The 19892-nt window shown below is 44.0% G+C and overlaps 1 protein-coding gene across 1 annotated transcript in view; it reads right to left on the bottom strand.

The window, feature by feature from the left end:
• Window positions 1-561: 561 nt before the first annotated feature.
• The window catches only part of HGD (homogentisate 1,2-dioxygenase), a 43775-nt gene continuing 24444 nt past the window's right edge, over window positions 562-19892 (bottom strand). Inside the window, exons 7-14 of the mRNA XM_084871685.1 lie at window positions 18502-18536; window positions 17593-17672; window positions 16582-16681; window positions 14375-14499; window positions 11376-11480; window positions 8981-9107; window positions 3499-3680; window positions 562-916 (exon numbers count right to left, since the gene is read on the bottom strand). Of these exons, the coding sequence (XP_084727811.1) occupies window positions 767-916; window positions 3499-3680; window positions 8981-9107; window positions 11376-11480; window positions 14375-14499; window positions 16582-16681; window positions 17593-17672; window positions 18502-18536 (904 nt within the window). The 3' untranslated portion in view covers window positions 562-766. The remainder of the gene's footprint in view (window positions 917-3498; window positions 3681-8980; window positions 9108-11375; window positions 11481-14374; window positions 14500-16581; window positions 16682-17592; window positions 17673-18501; window positions 18537-19892) is intronic.

Genomic DNA, 19892 nt, shown 5'->3' with positions numbered 1-19892 from the left:
ATCGTCCAGGTGTTGGCGGGACAATCCTGATTTCTAACAACTTTTCCCATGTCCTGTGGCGTTTTAAAAAAGTCCCGATTTTTGGAAAGAATCTTTCCAATGTTTCCAATCTTTCCAAAAATCATGACTTTTTTAAAACACCGCGGGACGCGGGAAAAATTGTTAGAAATCAGGACTGTCCCGCCAATACCTGGACGATCTGGTCACCTTACTGAACTGGCTGCTGTGTGACTAAGATTAGACAGTGGCTGCCCTGGCTGCCCATTTGTTTAAGGATGACACCGGATGCTTAAAGCTCTGCTGACCCCCTTTGCTTCCCTATGCTTGAGCTGACTCCTGGGATCTTGGCCTTGGCTTCAGCCTGAACTCCTGGTCCTTATGTTGGCCTGCCCTTCCTTGTGACTTGGTCTTGTGGTCTGTGGCAGATGCCCTGGACTCGTGCTTCTGGAATAAAGGGTCTCAGGCTAAGTGCATGCGAAGGGGTCTCAGTCAATGGTGGGGACTCCAGTGCTGGCCGCCACAGGTCTGCTCCATCAAGTGCTGATTAGGACCAATTGCCACTTCCACACAACACCAGGAAGTATTTATTGAGTAATTAAGCTGACAGCCACAGGACTTCACAAATACATTTCTATCAATGTGCCAGTCACTTGACTATCAACATGTGCGTTCTCATTTGAACCCACCCCCTCACCCAACACTGCCAGAAGTCACCAGATTCTAAGGGAGATAAATCCATTCTCAACTAGGCAGCAATGTTCCAGTCTCACTTAGGTCCTCCTGGGCTCCTGGAATTGGGGGTAAAGTGGCTCTTGAGAGGCTCCCAGCACTTGTAGTAGTTGTCATCCAAACAGTGAGAGGTCTTGAGCCCCCACTTGGTGACGGCCATGCTTAGAGAAGACTCAAACATAAATGCCTGTAGGAAATGACGAGAAAGAAGAGATGAGGTGGATAACAAAACACATCTGACTAGATGTCAAGAGACAAGGGGTGAGTAGGCAGAAGCTCTGAATAATAAGTCTCGTATGCTAGCACGGGGTGGAGAGCAGGCCCAGGCCCTGGCTTCTGGCTCTGACTCTACCATCTTAAGTGGGTGGTACCTTACGGAAGGAAGGCTTCGAACTTCTCAGGGCATCCAGTTTCACTCTAAAAAGTGAAATTGGACACCTAAGCCTCACATTGTCCTTGTAGCGTTAATGAGCTAGATTTGCTAGATCCTAGGGCAGCGGAGGGAGAGTCCTAGGAATATTCACCCACTCAGAGGCGGTCACTGACTGTGGCTATGTCTGTGTGAGGGAGGCCACACTCCCCATTTTGCAGAGGTGGACACTAAGGCTCAACCCTGGGAAATGACTTGTCTAAAGTGATGGTAGCAGGAAGTGGCAAAAGCTGGGATTTGAGCCTTTATTTTTTCAGGGCTCTGACCAAGAGATGAGTTGGGAAAAAGAAAAAGAGGGAAAGAGAGAGTGAGGAGTAAAAGAGAAGTAGGAGGCAGGAATGGCTGCAGCTCTTTAGAAACCCTATCCCAGAAGGAATGGATGGCGGATGTCCTGTGTGTTCAGGAGGATTTTTTGTCGCCACAGTAAGAATATGTAAGTGCTCTGTGCACTGTAGACATTCCAGCTTCACCAATGGCTGAATTTCCTACTCTCTATGGCTTTTTAAAATAATAAAAACCAAGCAAAGAAGATAAGACCCTACAATTCTTATGTGCTCACATTATTAGAAATTTCAAAAATTTAGATGGGCAAAAAGGAAGTAAAAATTCTCTGGGCCCCACGTCACTGTTTGGTGTCCAATACACATTAACTTCTTTCTGCCTAAAACAATGGCGATGATTGTCCCTGCCCGACTTCCCGGGACAGGCTTGATGTGAGGACCGGATGAGATCACGTGGCAGTGCCTTACACGGTATAAGAAACTCTTCAGATATGAGAGTTATTATCATGGCCATTATTATTGTTGTCTCTTGGCTGACTGCTTCTTAGGCACCTTGCTGTCTTCCTGGAGTAATAAAACCCCAGCCCCACTGAGCTATGAAGACGGTATTGTATAAAGTTAATTTATTCCAAACTGGAATAAGGATGAGGCATATAGATGGGCCTGGGTCCAAATTGTACCACGAGAGATAGTGAGGGAGGCCCAAAGTTAGGTCTAGATAAGGTGTTGGGCCCTCTCCCACCAGGTAAGCTGGGCTTCCTGGCTACCCAGGCCTCCCAGCTCCTGTGGCCCCCACAGAGGAGAGCACTTTCTCATCTGTGCTCCGAGCCCTAGCCATGCTCTCACAAAAGCAGCCCTGTCCCAGACCTCACCCTTGCAGAACACCGCTCCCTGGTAACACTGACTACCCCAACGTTTATTGAATGGCAACTCTGGAGTAGCCAGTGCACCTCCAGGAGCCTTCAGAGGCAAAAGCTTAACTGATATTCTCAGGCCATGCCCCATAGAGAAGCAGGGGAGTACAAAAACCCCACAGAGGCCCTTACAAGGGGCAGCAGAGCTGAGGTCAAGCAGATGAGAATCTTCTCAGCCTCCCCCTGCAGACCAGCTACACCAACTCAGGCCCTGGGATGGAGACTAAAAGCAAACTGCCCTGGGCAGAGGGACAGATAAAGCTCCCTGGTTAGGTAGTTTGCAAATTGGGCATGGAGTCCGGTGGGTCTGTGCTGTTGATTTTAAAAGCCAGGTAGCATCGCAAGCATTTGTTGAAAAAGACAATGCAAATTTGCGTGCAATTTAGCATAAAATTACTCCTTGTGGTCCATAAACTCTACCTCCAAGAATGCAAAAAATAAAATAAAATCAAGAACCGCAGCCGTCTGCAATTGTGTTCAGCCTCAATGTTTACAGCCGGACTCAAGAGGAATACAAAACAGGTTTTAAATCCCATCAGTTTCATCCCATGCCAAAGGAGAGCAAAAGAAAATGAGAAAACAGCAGAGAAGTGCTGCTCACAGTCCTGAGCCTCCTTGGCTTGAGAATCTGGCTGAAGGTGACATCTACATCGTCTGCTAGCTGCTGTGGTCCTAGAGGAGTATTCCAAAAGCAGGAGGTGATTCTGAGACAAGCACATATACACGGGGATGCATGCAGATAAGGGAAGATCCTTCCCACAGTATATTAAATATACACCCTGACATTTGAACAGTGTTGGACAGTCTTTAAAGTTAAATTATAACCACCTGCTGGGTTGGATACCATACCCATTCTACAGATGGGGGAAATGAGGCAGAGAAGTCACACAGGAACTAAGAGCTAGGATATGAACCAAGGCCTGGCCCCAAGTCCAAAGTCCTTTCTACCCTCACTACACGGGGAATCTATTTAGTACACACACAGTGGGTTGCATCCATACGCACATGGGAAAGGCACACAGACACACATTCTCTGCTCCTGATTCCTTCTCTGTGATTTTGGAGAAATAAAAAAACTAGACACTTCTCTCAACAAGACTGGGGAGTCCAGAGACCACCAGGGCCTGGCATTTAACTTGCTTACCATGGTGCCATCAGCAATCCTCTCAGGCACCAACTTGGCTTTGCTGGCCTTCTCAAAGCACTCGGCATCAGGCCCGTGGGGAGTCATGGTGCTGTGCAGGCTGCCTCCTCCTGGCAGGAACCCACCTTCCTTTGCCTCATAATGACCTTTGATGAGCCCCATGAATTCACTCATGCAGTTCCCTGGGAAGGTGGAAGCAGCATTATTTTTATTATCCAAAGCAGACCCATAAACATTAAGAACCTTCAAACATTATTTCCGCAGAATGACAAGAAGATTGAAGAATCTGATACATTTTATAAGATCAATAAAGAATACAGATTGACAAAGGAACAAATTCTTGGTAGGCAGAGCCCCACTCCCTCCTGGCCATGTGGATCAGTGGAGATCTTGTATTCCACCGCCTGAAAGAGAGTAGACTAAGCAGAGCCCAGACAAGAACTCTCATAATAATTAAAATGTACATTGTAATAAAAAGAGGGTGTACTCTTTTGTTTACGCTTCCAAGCCTCATATCAAAATTATCTTCTTTTGCCGAAATCGGTTTGGCTCAGTGGATAGAGCGTCGGCTTGTGGACTGAAAGGTCCCAGGTTCGATTCCGGTCAAGGGCATGTACCTTGGTTGCGAGCACATCCCCAATAGGGGGTGTGCAAGAGCCAGCTGATCAATGATTCTCTCTCATTGATGTTTCTAACTCTCTATCCCTCTCTTCCTCTTTGTAAAAAATCAATAAAATATATTTTTAAAAAATTATCTTCTTTTATGATCTGGGTTGCTTCCCAAATAACCCCACAGTAACACATATTTCTAGTTCCCAATCTAGAACACTGAAGTGGAGTGTGTGTGTGTGTGTGTGTGTGTGTGTGTGTGTGTGTGTATGGAATGGTGATGCAATGGAAAGAACTCTGGACTTAGATTTCATTATCAAATGATAACTGCTGGAAGCCAATGACAGCATTTCAACAGAGCTGAATCATCTGGAAATGGCAGAGGGCATGTCCTCAAGCCTGAAAAGGTGGAATGGATGATTGCTTGCTGCCAGACAGCTAAAGGCATCTTAATCTACATGTTATGGCCTCCTGCAGGCCAAAACACCTGAATAGCCAAAGGCAGTTTCTCCCAAACCTGATACTCTGACAATGGATTCTGTGTACTAAACCCTTGCCTTTGAAGTGTATATCTACTTTGCCTTAGGACAAATTGTGTTAATACAAAAGCAAGGGGTCCTGAGACAAGAACTTGGTTTCTTTAGCCAAGCTTCTCTGGCTCCCCATAATACCTTCCAAAATTATGTTTTGGAAATAAGAGTCACTGGACTCTTATTTAATTTACACACAGCACCTTCTCCAGATTTCTGAACCCTTCTAGATGCTGGGTCAAGACCCCTGGCATTAAGATAACCTGTGTAAAAGGATCTTAGTATTTGTAAAACCCAGTCCATAAATTCTATATTATAACAAATGTTATCTTCTATATCTTAACCTGATATCATCTTATTCTTTCAATCTTAAAAATGGCTGTTAGATTCATCCTTTTCTATTTCCATTGACATTATCCTCATAGAATTCTAAAATCTTGCAATTGAAAGGGATCCTTACTTATACTCAATACAGAAGAATTTTCTATATCATTCCCAACAGATGGTCTCCTGTGCTCAGCCTGCAAGCCTCCTGTGAATGGAAGCTCTCTACTCAACAAAGCTACTGAGCTCTAAACTACCCGAGTGCTCTACTCAACAAAGCTTAGAATGTTAAAAACTTCTTCCTTGTTAAATGAAAATTTGCTTTCACATAAATTAAATACACTAGTCCTAGTTGTGTTTACTGAAGTCACACAAAATTTGACAAAAATCACCATATTCCCCCTCTTTCAAAAGTAGGTTTTTATTAAAATTAAGCTTTTTATAGGACAGCAACACAGTTAGAGCAAGAATTAAATAAATATAACATCTGAGGAAACTTAAGTGCCTTTCCATTCATCTACCCATTCATCCATTCATCTGTCCATGTCTCACCCATTCCACCTGTCTATCCACCCATCCAATATATATAATTGGACATTGTGTTAAGTACTGATGGATATGAATAAGAAACAGCCTGTTTAAAATTACTCACAGTCTGTCCCAAGAGGGTGCTAAGAGTACAAACTGAATAGAGTAGAGAGATATGGCAGTGACAACTCTTGCACAGCCAAACATTTGACATTATAAATGCCCAACCCTTCTTCCTTGCATGTGGAGTGTAACCAAGTGCCAAAATAATTCTGTAATTGACTGAGCAGTCATATCCTCCCTGGCCAGACTACACAGTGCTGCTACTGGCCCTACAGAAAAGATAAGACCCAGGTCATGGTACCCAGGTCAGTGTTCTAGATTGGGAACTAGAAATATGGTGAACTATGTGTTACGGTGGGGTTATTTGGGAAGTAACACAGATCATAAAAGAAGATAATTTTGATATGAGGCATGGAAGAGTAAGCGAAAGAATACATTTGTTTCTTCATGAAGCGAAAATAGAGGAAAAGATGTGACTGTAAGTATAAAGTCTTTATACTTTTTAAAAGCAGTTCTGCTCATGATTTAAATATATTGTCACTCCTCATTCCAGTGTGTATACTCAGGGTCACCTTCACAGCCTAATTTTAAGAAGAGAGCAAGACGGAATTCAGCTTTGATCTGAATATTAATGTAGGTAGCAATGAGTTTGGTGATGACATTTCTGTATCATTTTCTATATTTCAAAGGACAGTGAGAGGTAGACTTTGCCTTTCTAATTAATGCTGAAACCAGTTGACCAAGGTGCATTAAGATGACCAAAAGCAATCTTTCTACACAAATAATTCCCCACTTCTACTATAAAGTCACATTAAAGTAGCAAGATTCTGATTATTACTAAAGCAGTGTCTTAAAAATGTCTAGTAAAAAAATAATTTCTAACTTGGGGTTCTATGGTTTCTCCAACTATGATAACTTGGGGCAACCATACCTTTCTGGAGATCTGGGGCCCAATTTACCTGAGAGTCTTTAAAGTCTCAAGGCGATTTTGTTTCAGGCAATCTGAGCTACAAACCAAAATCAAGGTGTGGGTTGAAGCTGTGGCACAGGTAGCAGACATGTCTGAATCAGACTGCTCTGCTATCCCTCGCCCAGGGTGGGGAGACAGCCTGAGGCTGCTGTTTCTCAACATGGAACTGCACACGTCCTGCCTCAGAATCCCCCGACTGGCTAGTGCACATGCAGACTGAAGTTCCACCTCAAAACCAACTAATTAACCTCTCTGGGAGTGGGTCCTGGGAATAAACATTGAACAACTATGGTCCCTGGAGTAGGAGCATCAGCTTCACGTGGGAACTTGTAATCAATGTAAATTGCTGGGTCCTGGACATACCCAGCAGAAAGACCGAGGGAGAGGCCCAGGAACGTGTGTTTCAGTAAGTCCTCTTATAGCCTGACTAACACTGAGAACCTGCGAATGTTGAAAGCCATTACCTCAGGCACACAGAGCAATCTCAATACAAGCACCATGTGAAGTGGGGCGTTATCAAGGACTAGCATGTGAGGCACAGGCTGTAGGCCAGAGCAGATCTCTCTCCTTGACAAAAGGGCCTCTGGGGGATGAATTTTCAGAAGGACAGTTAGGGCCTATGATAGGGGCTTGACACTCTTCTGAAAGGACATAGTTTATTACGACTTGATTCAAAAGCATCTGGTGTTGTTGTCATGGTAACTAATTGAATCCTTTTCTCAGGCATAATGGTGTCACCTGGAAATGTGCTGGGATTTGACCATGAAGTGTCCTTCCACTCTGAGGGCCTCTGCAAATGCCTAAATTGCCCACTCAGTGCACCTTTCTATCCTGCTGTCCTGGCATCTTGGGAGCTGGTACTACAGAGAGGAGCCTCATAATAGATGGAAGGCCCTGAGGTTAACTAGGAAAGGGAGTTTTTTAAGAATATTCCTGCCCTGCCCTAACTGGTTTGGCTGAGTGGATAGAGCATCGGCCTGCGGACTGAAGGGTCCCAGGTTCGATTCTGGTCAAGGGCATGTACCTTGGTTGCGGGCACATCCCCAGTACAGGGTGTGCAGGAAGTAGCTGATTGATGTTTCTCTCTCATTGATGTTTCTAACTCTCTATCCCTCTCCCTTCGTCTCTGTAAAAAATCAATAATATATATATATATATATATATATATATATATATATATATATATATTTAAAAGAATGTTCCTGCCCAGCCCCAGCCAGTTTGGCTCAGTGGTTGGAGTGTCGGCCCACAGACTGAAGAGTATCCGGTTCAATTCCCATGAAGGGCATATACATGTACCTTGGTTGCATGTTCAAACCCTGCCCCTAGTCTGGGCACGTGTAGGAGGTAACCAATCAATGTGTCTTGTGTCTTTCTCACATTGATGTTTCTCTCTCTGTGTATCTTCCCCTCCCTTCCACGCTCTATAAAAATCCATGGAAAAAATATCCTCAGGTGAGGATTAACAAAAACAACAACAATAACAACAAAAGAACATTCCTGCTCAGAATTTTTCCAGAATTCTCTGTACAAACTGCAATCTCCAGGAAGCAGAATTGTACATTCACCTTTAGGTTGCATTTCCAGCTAGCTACTGCACAATTAAAAATGCCAGCCTCATTAAGAACAGCCATGAAGTCCTTGGTATGCATTCACTCACTGAGTAAACATCTAATCCCATGCATATCATGCCCCAGCTCTGTGCCAGGCACATCGATCAGTGGTCATGAGCATCTGCTCTGGTATCAGATAGCCTGCAACCCAATCCTGACTCCACCACTGGACTAGCAGTGAGGCCTCGAGCAAGTACCTAATCCTTCTTGTCTCAGTTCCATCCTCTAAAAAACAAAGAGGATAATGATGCTATCTATCTCTGACAGCTGTTATGCTTTAAAAGAACTAACAACAGAGCCATAGAACAAGGTCAATAATGGTAGCTGTTAGCAATAAGGATATTAATAAAATAAAAATGATAGATTTCATAAGTTCTCTTTTAGGCCACAAATGCTTTGCAGAAACTGCTTCCAGAATAGGGTCCCACCCCTAGAGTGGACTGTAGTCTGCACTACCCGGCCAAAATAATTCCAGAAGGCACATTATACTGGTTCTTGCACCAGACTTCGGTAATGAGATTTCTCAAAACAACAAATCCTCTCCAAAAAAGCATCTGAAATGTAAAGAAACCTCTTGCTTCACACTCCATCAACCTTTCTACCTCTCTTCAGGGCCAGAGGAACTGAGCTTAGGCTTTACAAAGTGTTTTCTCCTCAGGGTCAACATGTCGCTGCCATCCCATGGGGAAGTTGTGCTAGCTAAAGGTCTCGGGAGGCAGGGTCCTGGACTCCAGCCAGGGCAGGGCATCCAGAAACACCTCCGGCAGTATTCCCAACAGGCAACGCTCACTGCTTTGCTGTCTCTTTGGTTCCCAGACGTGACTTGGCAAGAAAGAGAGACTTACTGTGGTAATAAGGAGGCCTGAAGGTCTTATCAGCGACCCCCCATCGAGGTGGGAAGATGACAAAATCAGCGATGGCCACTCCAGGGCGGAGAGACTTGGCAGTCAATACTGTGAAAATGGACGGGTCCTGCGAAAGCACAAGGAGAGACTGAGCAAGGAGGGAAGGGAGTGACTGGGTGAGGACACACATGGCTCCCTCGCGAGAAGGGGTTTGGAGGGACACTAATTTCTGATCAAACCACACAGGCCAGGCTGAGAAGGCTGGGCTTGCCATCAAGGTGCAGTAATCACTCATCCGACCTTCTCCCCTTGCTGTGCTGGAAACAAAATGAATTAACACCAGCTAGGAGGATTCTGAGCTGCTTTTTCACCCTGCTGAGCCCATTTCATGTAAGTACTACCCGGTGGGCCTGAGAACCAGTCGTGCCTGCCTCCCAACCTGAAGTCAGGGTGACCAGAGCTGGGCTGAACCGCAGGGAGCTCTGGGTGGAAAGGATGCTCAGAGTAAGGTGGAGAGAGAAATAAAACATCCAAGCTTTAGTACAAATGTAGGATCTGCTTCTCTTTGAGGGGGTGGGGGTCACAGAGACTCCAGATGGTATCTTTATTGCTTTCTGACCTTTTTTTTACTCTCAGATTTAAAACATACCACATACATCACTAGTTTGGGTGGCGACAGTGTAGAGGGGAGAAGGCTGAGGGACACTATACTAATTTTAAAAGAACTGTACAATCCTTCAGTGAAAAGATGGAGGTTCGGTTTAATTGAAATCAGGATCATGTTTGCTTTCAGATGCCATTCGGAGATGATTAAGAGCTATTCCCTGCCCTCTTTAGCATTATTGGTGGAGGGGTGGGGTAGGTGACTAAAGGAGTAATAAAACAGGTGTATGAAGGATTAATCACAGCAAGGTGCCAAGGGCAATCTGACTTTGTCAAGAGAGACCCGAGGGAGGACAGAAGAAGGAGTCCTGTCTCTTCCTGACAGGATCAGGGAAGGCTTCAAAGAGGAGGTGACATTTGAGATCGATGCTGAAGAAGGAAAGGAGAAAGAGAGAGAAGAAAGAGGAAGAAAGAAAAGAAGGAGGAAGGAGGGAAAGAACGGAAAAGGTATTGCAAGCGCAGAAAACAGAAAAGGCATAAACATGCGCACAGGTTTTGTGAAGAGGAGAGAGGGGCAAGAGGTGGCACTGGCAAACAAGTCCATGGCTAGATGGTGAGGAGCCTCAGCACCCACTTCAGAGCTCAGACTCAATCCCCAGCTGCAGGGAGCCTGCAAAGGTTTGCTTCCTGCACTGGTGGAATGATTGGATCTGAATTCTGGAAAAGGAACTGCAGCAGCGAGCGCTGAGGAGACCGAACCTGGGCAAATGCAAGTCAAAACACCAACGCTCATTGCCGTGAGTGCTAACACCTCCTCTGCCATGAGAAATGACCCGAAACCCTTAGCGAAAAGGCAGCGCGAGGCTCAAATAAAGCTCCGTCAGCCTCGCAGGATCCTTTTTCATTTTGCTTTGGGCATGATGCCTCATTTTCTTTTTTCTTTGGTTTTATTCAGAGTTGCTGCCATTCAGAAAGGTCTTTTTGTGCTTGCGCCCCCCGAGATAAGCTGCACTGGCCCAGAGTAATCTTTCGGTCTGTCTTTGGTTCTCTCCCTTCTGCTCTAATGATCCCTCCAGCTTGGGAATTAAGTTAATCTATTATGAACAAGGCGACACACCGAGCTTCCCCCCAGGACTAGCACTTTATCAAGAATGTGGGGCCTCAGGGGCCTGCCCTGTGGACCCGGGGGCCTATTTGTGGCCCCGGGGGCCTATTTGTGGCCCCTTAACTGAGTGAAAAATACAACCAAGTTCTTAGTCTAGAATTTCCTTGGTTTGAATTCACAAGCACTAAACATTATGAGTAACTTGACTAGAGAGCCGTCGGCTCCCTCGCTGCTAGAAATAGCCAGGAGAGGAGACCCGGGAGTAGGCAGCCAGAGCAAATCGACTCTTGGCATTTGTGGGCAGGACAAAGAACTCGCCAAATCCGGAAATGTTTCTTTCTTATCACTCTATCACTGTCACTAGCAGTTGGTTTTCTTTTGGGATAAACTTTCCATAAAAAAAATTAATTTTCAGCCATCAACTGTGACGACTGTGTTAGAGAATGGAGCTGTGCTCACAGACTGGGGGTCTGGCCCGGCTTCCTCACTCAGCTCTGCTATGGCTCCTTCACCAAAGCCTTGCTGCCGGTGACTCACATTCCTATGAGCACAGGGACCAGTGAGTATATGTCCAGCTTCCAAGGGTGATGCTGGAAATGTGAAATCTGTGCATGTAGGGGCCTGCTGTAAACCCCTCTCACCCAAGGGTTCCCCCTTCCCCAAGGCCCTCCCCGGGGCCAGACTTACTGCGTGGTCATAGGCCACGGCGTTGATGACCATGAAGTTCTCCAGGTTGTACTTGTAGGGGGTGTAGTTCCCGTGCCAGGCCACGACGTTGAATGGGGAGACATTCTGGTTGCACAAGAAGCAGAAAAGGCGATCTTAGCACCTAATGCTTTTGTAGCTGTGATGCCACTTTGTAGTTGGGATGACTCTCTCCTTTTGGGTTTGATTTTGTTCTTGTTATTTAATAATGCCATTCTTGGGGAGAAGCAAAACCCTGAATCATTCTGTGGCAGCTTCACACACACCCTCAAACTATCCCTCGTTTAGCCACTAGCCCCATTTTTTTTTTTTTTTTAGTTCGTAACTGCAGCTGCCTCTGGTCACATGTGCAGCAACAGAAGCACAGCACATTCTCCAAGTAATGCCTTTTCAACATTTTTTAACGCAAATGTGAGAATCTGTGGATGCCAGCAACTCCCAGACCATCTGGGCTACCCTCTGGGTTTCCTGTGCGAAGGGCAGGTTCACGCTGTGACTGTCCTCCAGGTTCTTGCTGCCCAGAGGAGCATCCGGGAGACACAGTGCCTGGGTGGTGAGTGCAGGAGGGAGAGAGGGTCTCTAGGAGTTCCAGCCCCAGAGACTCTAGGACTTGAGTTTTCAGAGCAACCCTAAGGTGATGCTTCTTGAGCCTGCCCTGGGGTAGGAGAGGATCGGTGTTTTGTTATGGGAAGGCTGCCCCACTGTAGATATGAGCCTTGGATGCTGACAATAGCATCCAATTCAGAATGTTCTAAAGACCACTGGAGAGACTGCTCACAGGGGTATGGCTAGTGTTAAGTGAGCTGATTGGAGGTGGATGTTGTTAAGTGAACTGACTGGAGGTGGATCTGAGCCTAGGAATAGTGGGAAGACATTGCCACTCCTAGACCTGTGGTACAGGGGAAGGAAGTGGTAAGGACTCCAGCAAGAGCTAAAAAAAACATGAAAAAGGGGCTTCCCAGTGGTGGGTGGGCTGATAAATATTTTACAAATGGCAATCTTGGAAAAAAATTTAAAACTCTGATGGATAGCATTTGGTGATTTCTGGGGTATCAATACTCTCACCAGGATCATTTTTGAGCGACTCATGTGTTGTCATTAAGCACAAAACTGGGAAGAGGTGACAAACCAGTATAAGCTGGCTCCAGCATACCACTGGGGCTACCTAGCATGAACTGAGATTGTGAAGGGCTGAAAACACAAGAAGTAGGAAGCAGGGGGAAGAAAAGCTTCAACATCCAGGGCATCATTGAGGGGGGGAAAAAAGAGGGACATCTGTAATACTTTCAACAATAAAGATAAATTAAAAACAAACAGAGAAAAAAATCAACTGCCTTCCAGTTTCCTATGAGGGCCTCTTAGTGGTTGAACCCAACCAAAAACCAGTGGGCTAGGAAGCCTGGTGATAGAGTCCATGTAGGTCAAGCTCCCAGGGCCCAGATCATGGCAGAGAAGGGAGAATGGATCAGAGGGAGCTCACACAGAGAATAATCAGCATAGGGTCTACTTGGAAAGAGGAAACTATTGGGGCTACTGGCTGCCTCTAGAAGGATGGTTCTTTATTAACTGTATGCCAACAATAATAGGGAGGACATGCTTAAAACGAAGAGTTCCACACCTCATTCTCAGAGGTTAATGTTTTTGTGTTTTAAAGAAGCCTCCCTGATAATTTCTGATGCAAATGGTCTCTAAACCACCCAGAGAAGAAGAGGGTGACAATGTGTCAATGAGGGTAACCATCAGCCCTCAGGAGTTAATTTTTAAGTGCCAAACTAGTTGGCCTCTTCTGGTTAGCATACCTTCTAGATGTTGTCCAATAATATGCCTTGGCAAAATGTAAGCAACAAGTCAAATGGGCAAAAATAAAGCAAACAAATAATGGTAGAAGAGATCTTAGGATTATGTTTGTTATATGATCACTTTAGGCTAATATATATTCAGTGTATTAAGTAATAATATAATATACAGTGGTGCCTCGCATAACGAACGCCTCGCACAGCGAACTTTGGACAGGTTTTTCATGAAACCATCGGCCAAAAAGCAGAAAATGGATGAAGATGTGCAAGATTCGGTAGACTCTACTTAGTCTGTCTTAAAATTTAAAAAATGTGTGTTTTTTTTTAAAAAAAATTATGTTTTTAGATGTATCTAAATAAAAATATGTCATCTTAGCATATTTTTTTTATGTCATCTTAGCATATTTTATGCTACAGAACGAATTATTTTTTTTAACATGTATTGTTATGGGAAACGAGTTTCACATAACGAACTTTTCGCATAACAAGCTTGCTCCTGGAACAAATTAAGTTCGTTGTGTGAGGCACCACTGTATGCTAATTATATACTACATGTTATACAAAATATATACTAATATTCGCATATGTTATATTATAAATTACATATTATGTTACAATTGTTATTTATTTATTTTTATTGGTTTTAGAGATGAAGGAAGGGATAGAGAAACATAAATGTGAGAGATACAGTGATAGACAATTGTTATTTTTATTATTATCTATGCCTTTGTTTATCTCTTGAGTTTACCAGGCAGGTAGTATAAACTAAATCAAGCTAATTAACTGAGTTCTACTTGTTTTGTATGGTTATTAATAGTATTTGAAATATGGTGGCCATTGATGACTATAAATCTTGGATGATCTGCCTATTAACTCATTTCCCTTTTAGAACATATTACCCTGTCTGTACATTATGTTTTCCCCACCATTTATATCCCCATGATTTTCATTACTTGGTGAATGGAAAGAACATGTGCAACAGATATGGTTCTACCTTTTACTATGACATTTGATAAATTATTTGTCACTACCTGGCTTGTTTTCATGGCTGCAAATAAGGCAAACACTATTTTATTTGTAGTATCTTAGTGGTGTAAAGCTGAAGAAATATGATATGTGTATTTAACACTGGCCTTGGCAATAAGTAGGTGCTCGCTCCCTCCACTGCCTACTGACCCTCCTTACCTGTTTGGCAGCGAACAGCTTTCCTTGGTATTTATTAATCACAGTGTAACCACCTGGCACTTGACGATCTTCATACCAGGCAACAGGTATCAAGAAATCACGAGGATTGGCCAAGCCATTGGCTCCTAGAAGACAATGACCCATAGCCTTTTAGACACTTTCGAAGTCACTTAGGAAAGATGCTCATGTTTGCACAAAGCAAAAGGGCTTTCTACGTCAAGAGCCACCCTACAATGAGCTTTCATTGTTCAAAGGCTCATTGGATGCCCAGTAGGGTACCTTTTTAAGACGACCCAAAGAATTTGATCCAGAAAAATAAATCATGAAAGTCATCATCATCATCATTGTAAGCATCATCTCCCAAAATTTTACAGTGAATGTGGTTTATAAAATCACTTTACATACATTATTCCATCACTACAGGTGAAGGGAAGAGTGAGGAGAAGAGACTAGAAAAGAGGAAAAGGGAAGATCTGATAGAAATACTAGACTTTTTTCTTTCCAAGAAAACCCTGATGACTCTAGAATTCATCTACAGTCCTTGATCTATAGTCCTTAAGAAAGAAAGAGTTCCATGCTGGTGGTCCAGGTGTGCCATTGCTCCTCAGACAGAGCTCAGAATAAACCCAGGTCTGGAAAACTGCTCTCCAGCCTGACAAGCCTGTCAGGAAGAAAGGATGTGGGACTTACTTGCTTACCTTTGCTTGGCAAGTGTTCCCTCCAGAGAAGAATAAATAAATCAAAAGACCAAAAATGAAAAGTATAAGTGCAAAAACTTAATTTAACTCTGAGAAGAGAGACCTGGGGAGTGTTTTATAGTTTCTAGCTCCTGGGGTTTTTTTTAAAAAAAGGCCCCAGCTGGTTAGAAAATTATATGTATTTTCAGGAGGGCACATGTTCCATAGAACCCGGAGGCTATGCTCACAGCAGAGCAGCAGGAAGCCAGACCAAAGTGGGAAGAGCGGGCGGTGAGCAGGATGACAGACGGCTCACCATGGCTCCAGCTGCCTCCCTGCTGCCTCCCACCTTCCTCTGACTGGTTCCTCCCAGAGGAGTGTCCAGAAGGCACATGCTGGCCTGTCCCTGTTTGGCTCTAAAAAAGCTGCTAACAAAAAAAGGGAAGCATTGGGAGGTGTGGCCACCACCTTCAGCAAACATGCCAAAGACGAAACCAAGGGCCAATTTTTCCAACCACTCTTCTCACTCCAAGAGATGTTTTTTAGAACAACTCCTCCTACCGCCTCCAATTCTTTCCTGCATTTCCTGCCTCCAGCTGGCCAGGAAAATCAGGAGTGGGGCATCTTAGTTCACTTTTGAATGTTTTAATGTGCCTCATGGAGGCTGCGGTTTCTAGCTTCTTCATAGCACTGAATGATGTACCCTTTTTGACTGTTAAGTGTTTAGATTTTGTGGAGTGTGCTCAGCAGGAATGTGAGGTTCATAGACTACGTGTCTCTGTCTGTTTCCTCTTTCCATAGGAATATAGCACCTGCCATGGTTATGGCTTCCACTCTGTACTGTCTCCACACAACCAATAAACTCAAGACAATGATATAACTTCTAGTCACAAAGCTCTTTTCCATTTGTATTGCGTAAGCTGTTCCCTGTCTTTTTTTTTTTAATTTTTTATTTTCCCTCATCTTTTCAACAAGAATTAGCTAAAGCTCATTTTTTCTGTGAAGCTGTTCTTGGTGACTTGGCTCACAGTATCCCAACTTCTACCTCCAATAGAGTGTATGTACCTACACTGCTGTCCAATGGCCTGTGTACTGTTATAGGGAGAAATTTATAATGGATTATATTTGGTCATTTTCTGTTACGCACGTTATTCATGTATGGGAAGAAGTTTGTGTTACCCTCGATGAGGTTTCTGTCATCATCTTCAGCACAAATGGGAGTTGAAACAAACTAGTGGGTTAATACACTGATGAGTAGTAAGTGAAGGTTTCATTTCAGCGGCTGGATCAGTGATACTATTGTACACGGAGCCTCTGAACTTAGAGGTTTAAAAAGAAAGTCTGGCATCACTCATGGAGTTCCATGGGGCTTCTGAAATTCCCCAACTGTACTTCGTCTAGAGAAGAAGTTGTCTAGAGGAAAGTTAAAGTTTGAGTGAGGTAATGAGGGGAGAAGAATATTTAACTCTCATGCAATTATCTGTGTCCTATATGTCAAACCAAGCTTAGAGGCCTGTGGTGGAGACTCACCAATTGGTCCCAGGTCAGGCAGCTCAAAGTGGACACCGTAGACCTCCAGGATGTAGCCTCTGGTCTCCTCGAACACATCTACACTGAACCGCATCCCTCTCTGGAATGAGAAGCAGACACTCATGTGCCCTCCCAGACCACACATCTATATATCTAAATGCCTAAGTGACCGAAGGACCAAATGACCCATCACTATGATGAGCACTGACCACCCGGGGGGCAGATGCTCAATGCAGGAGCTGCTCCTTGGTGGTCAGTTTGGTCCTACAGTGGGAGTGCCGCTCAGCTGACCAATGGGTGCCAGATGCAGGGTTCACAGCTGGCCGCCACAGCACGGAGATGGGGAGACTGCAGCGGAGTGGCAGCCGTGGCAGGTGCAGCAAGGCCGGGATGAGGAGGAGCAGCAGGTTGGAGCTGCAGGCGGGATTGGACTGCTGGTTTCAGCCCTATCCCCACAGGCCACACTGAGGGACCCCACAGGTACATAACCCGTGCAGCAGGCCTCTAGGTTAGTTAAAAAGAAGCTCCAGAGCCACAGCCAACCCCACATGCACAAGCTATAGTCTGCCGAACTAGGTCTGAGAGACAACCAACTCAAAGATGAGTTAGAAATAAAAAAATGTAAATCCTAATCACATCTGTGACCCAAACCAACTCTAGTGTATTATCTTATTTGGTTCAGAGATAACAGTGCCCTGATGTAGCAAACATTTTCATAAATCTGTCTTCACTGCCCTCCACCCACATCCCTGGCCTTATCCAGAGTATGAGTAGATATTCAGGAAGGTGAACTGACAGTGCTCTTTGCTTTGGGGTTGTGTGCTATTTTAAAACAAAGCAAACACCCCAAACCTGCTCATCCTTCTGCACAGGGAGCCTTCTGGGTAACTCAACCTCCCTCCCCATTGCCCAGACATGACAGAGAAATTTTAGAGTTGGAAATAGCAGCAGCTGCAACATCTGATTGCTCCCAAATTAGGGAGAGGCAGAGAGAGGGGACACGTTACTCACCTGAATGACGCAGATCTCATTGGGCTGCACCATCATCTTGCCAAACTCGGTGTAAATGAGAAGTTTCCCTTTCTGGGGAACTAACCAAAAAGACAGGGCGGCAGTAAGTCTCTCTTTTAATGGAAGAACCACTTCATGAAGAGTCAGAAGCTTAAGGACTGCATTTGCTTTTTCATTCCCAACGAACAGAACTTTATTGAGTCACAAAGGGAAAATTTTATGACAATCTAGGTTACCTATTTTATTATCTAGAAGAAGGCGCATGAAAAAATGGACTCTGTTTTTTTGGGGGGTTCTTTTTTTAGTTGTCAAGTAAGGATCTTGACTGTGCACAATTCTGAGGATTGACCAAAAAGGGCAACTGAAATAGGATAGAAAATCACCTATTTTTGATACTTCCAGCACAAGGCTATTATTTGCATCTCTAATGTCTACACCAAAGTGTCCACTCCAAAATATTTATACCAAAGCCATCAAAAAGAAGGGGCAGACTAAAGTCCTAATTGACATTCCAGTTTAGGGGCTGTCATGAAAATCTGTATTTAAATTACAGTTATCAATGACAGATAGCTTCTATTTGGGTGGTGAGTATGAAGGCAAATAGAGTTATCTTAATAAGTTAACATCATCTTGGTATTACTCTTCATTTCTTTTCAGCTGCTCAGATCTCCCATATTAGAAGGACCCAATAGAAATGGGCAAAATCAGAGAGACCAGAACCTAGAGTAAGGGCTTTGAGGTACAAGAGGAATCTTTTCCAGACCTCCAATTGTCTTTAGACCTTAGTTTTCAGATTCCACTAAATAAGACAGATCGAAGGATGACAGAAAATAATATGTATAAAATTAAAAAGAAGCTTATGACTAGGGCTAAATTCATAGTGAAGGGGCCTAAATCTTCAAAACTTACCAATCAAGAAGTCCCCATCGGAATTGTAAAAGCATCTGAAACATAGAACCATTCCTGTGATTTCCTGTTTTAACATCACCCAGACAAATAAATTCACTGCACAAATTATTGTTCAGTACCTACGCTGCCAGATTTAGTACTGGGTATAAAATGGTGTGCAAAATTATCAATCTCTGTCCTCATGAAGCTTAGGGTCTAGTAGGAAGTCAGACAGCAATCAAACAGAACTATGTCATTGTAAACTGTAACGGCACTATGAAAGTTAAGCCCAGGGAAATGAAAAAATAATGGACATGATCTAGCTTGAGGAATCAGCACGAGCTTCCTTGAAAGGGAGACATTTGCTGAAAGGGATATGAATCAGTTTGTAGTGAGCTTCTTTCTGAGACACCAGTTCTTTTGAGACCCAATTTTAGCATAACGATTATTGCTTGTCTCATTTTTGATTCTTATAAGTATATTTCCAGTAGGACATGATCTCACTCATCTAAGGGAAATGGTGAACAACATAGACTGATGAATAAGTACAGACCCAGAGATAAGGAGCCATGGGACAGACTATTGGACCTCAAAGGGAGGGTGGGGATAAAAGGGAGAGATCAACCAAAGGACTTATGTGCACACATATGAGCCTAACCAGTGGTCAAGGACAATAGGAGGGTGGGGGCATGAGTGGAGGTGGGGGGTAGGGGATAAGGGGTTGAGGTCAAATATGTGATACCTTAATCAATAAAGAAATTAATTAAAAATAAATAAATTAATTAATTAAGAAAAAAAGGGGGACATTTGACTTGTGATCTGAAGGAATCTTCTAGGCAAGGGTTTAAGGAGGGAGGAGACTATCCCAGGCAGAAGGAACAGTATGTGCAAATGCTTTGAGGCAGGAGGACACATGACAGGTGGAAAGAACTGAATGAAGGCTAATGTGGCTCAAGTGGGGAAGGAGGAGGGGCCTGATATGAGCTGGACCCAAAGGGACATCTTCTGTGCCTTGTCGTATGGCTTTGGTCTTGGACCTGATTCATGGCTCAGAGAAGTTAAATGTCTTGCCCAAGGTCACTCAGGAAGAGTAGAATTGCCTTTGGACACAGTGGTCTGTTTCAAGAATGGTTCTGATATTCTGCTTCCCAAAGGAAAGGCAGGAAGGCCATTCCCGTACTTTTCTGATTTAAAAAAAAAAAAAAAAATCCAATATCAAAGCTCCTCTATTTAGGAATTTTAAGCTTACAAAGTTGATAGCTGAAGCCAAAAGTCTGTCTGCTTGACCTGCCACCTACAGGTGATCCTAATGGCTGACCATGCTTCATGACTGGACTCAAGAACAGTCCTGGGAACCTTAAGAAATTAAGAATATTAAAACTAAAATCTGGTTAAAGACAAAATGCTTCTTG

This window comes from Pipistrellus hanaki (genome assembly GCF_964339955.1).
Source record: "Pipistrellus hanaki genome assembly, chromosome: 2".
Taxonomy (NCBI): Eukaryota; Metazoa; Chordata; class Mammalia; order Chiroptera; family Vespertilionidae; genus Pipistrellus; species Pipistrellus hanaki.
Note: the sequence above shows the minus strand (reverse complement) of the source record. Positions and strands in the feature narration are given on the sequence as shown.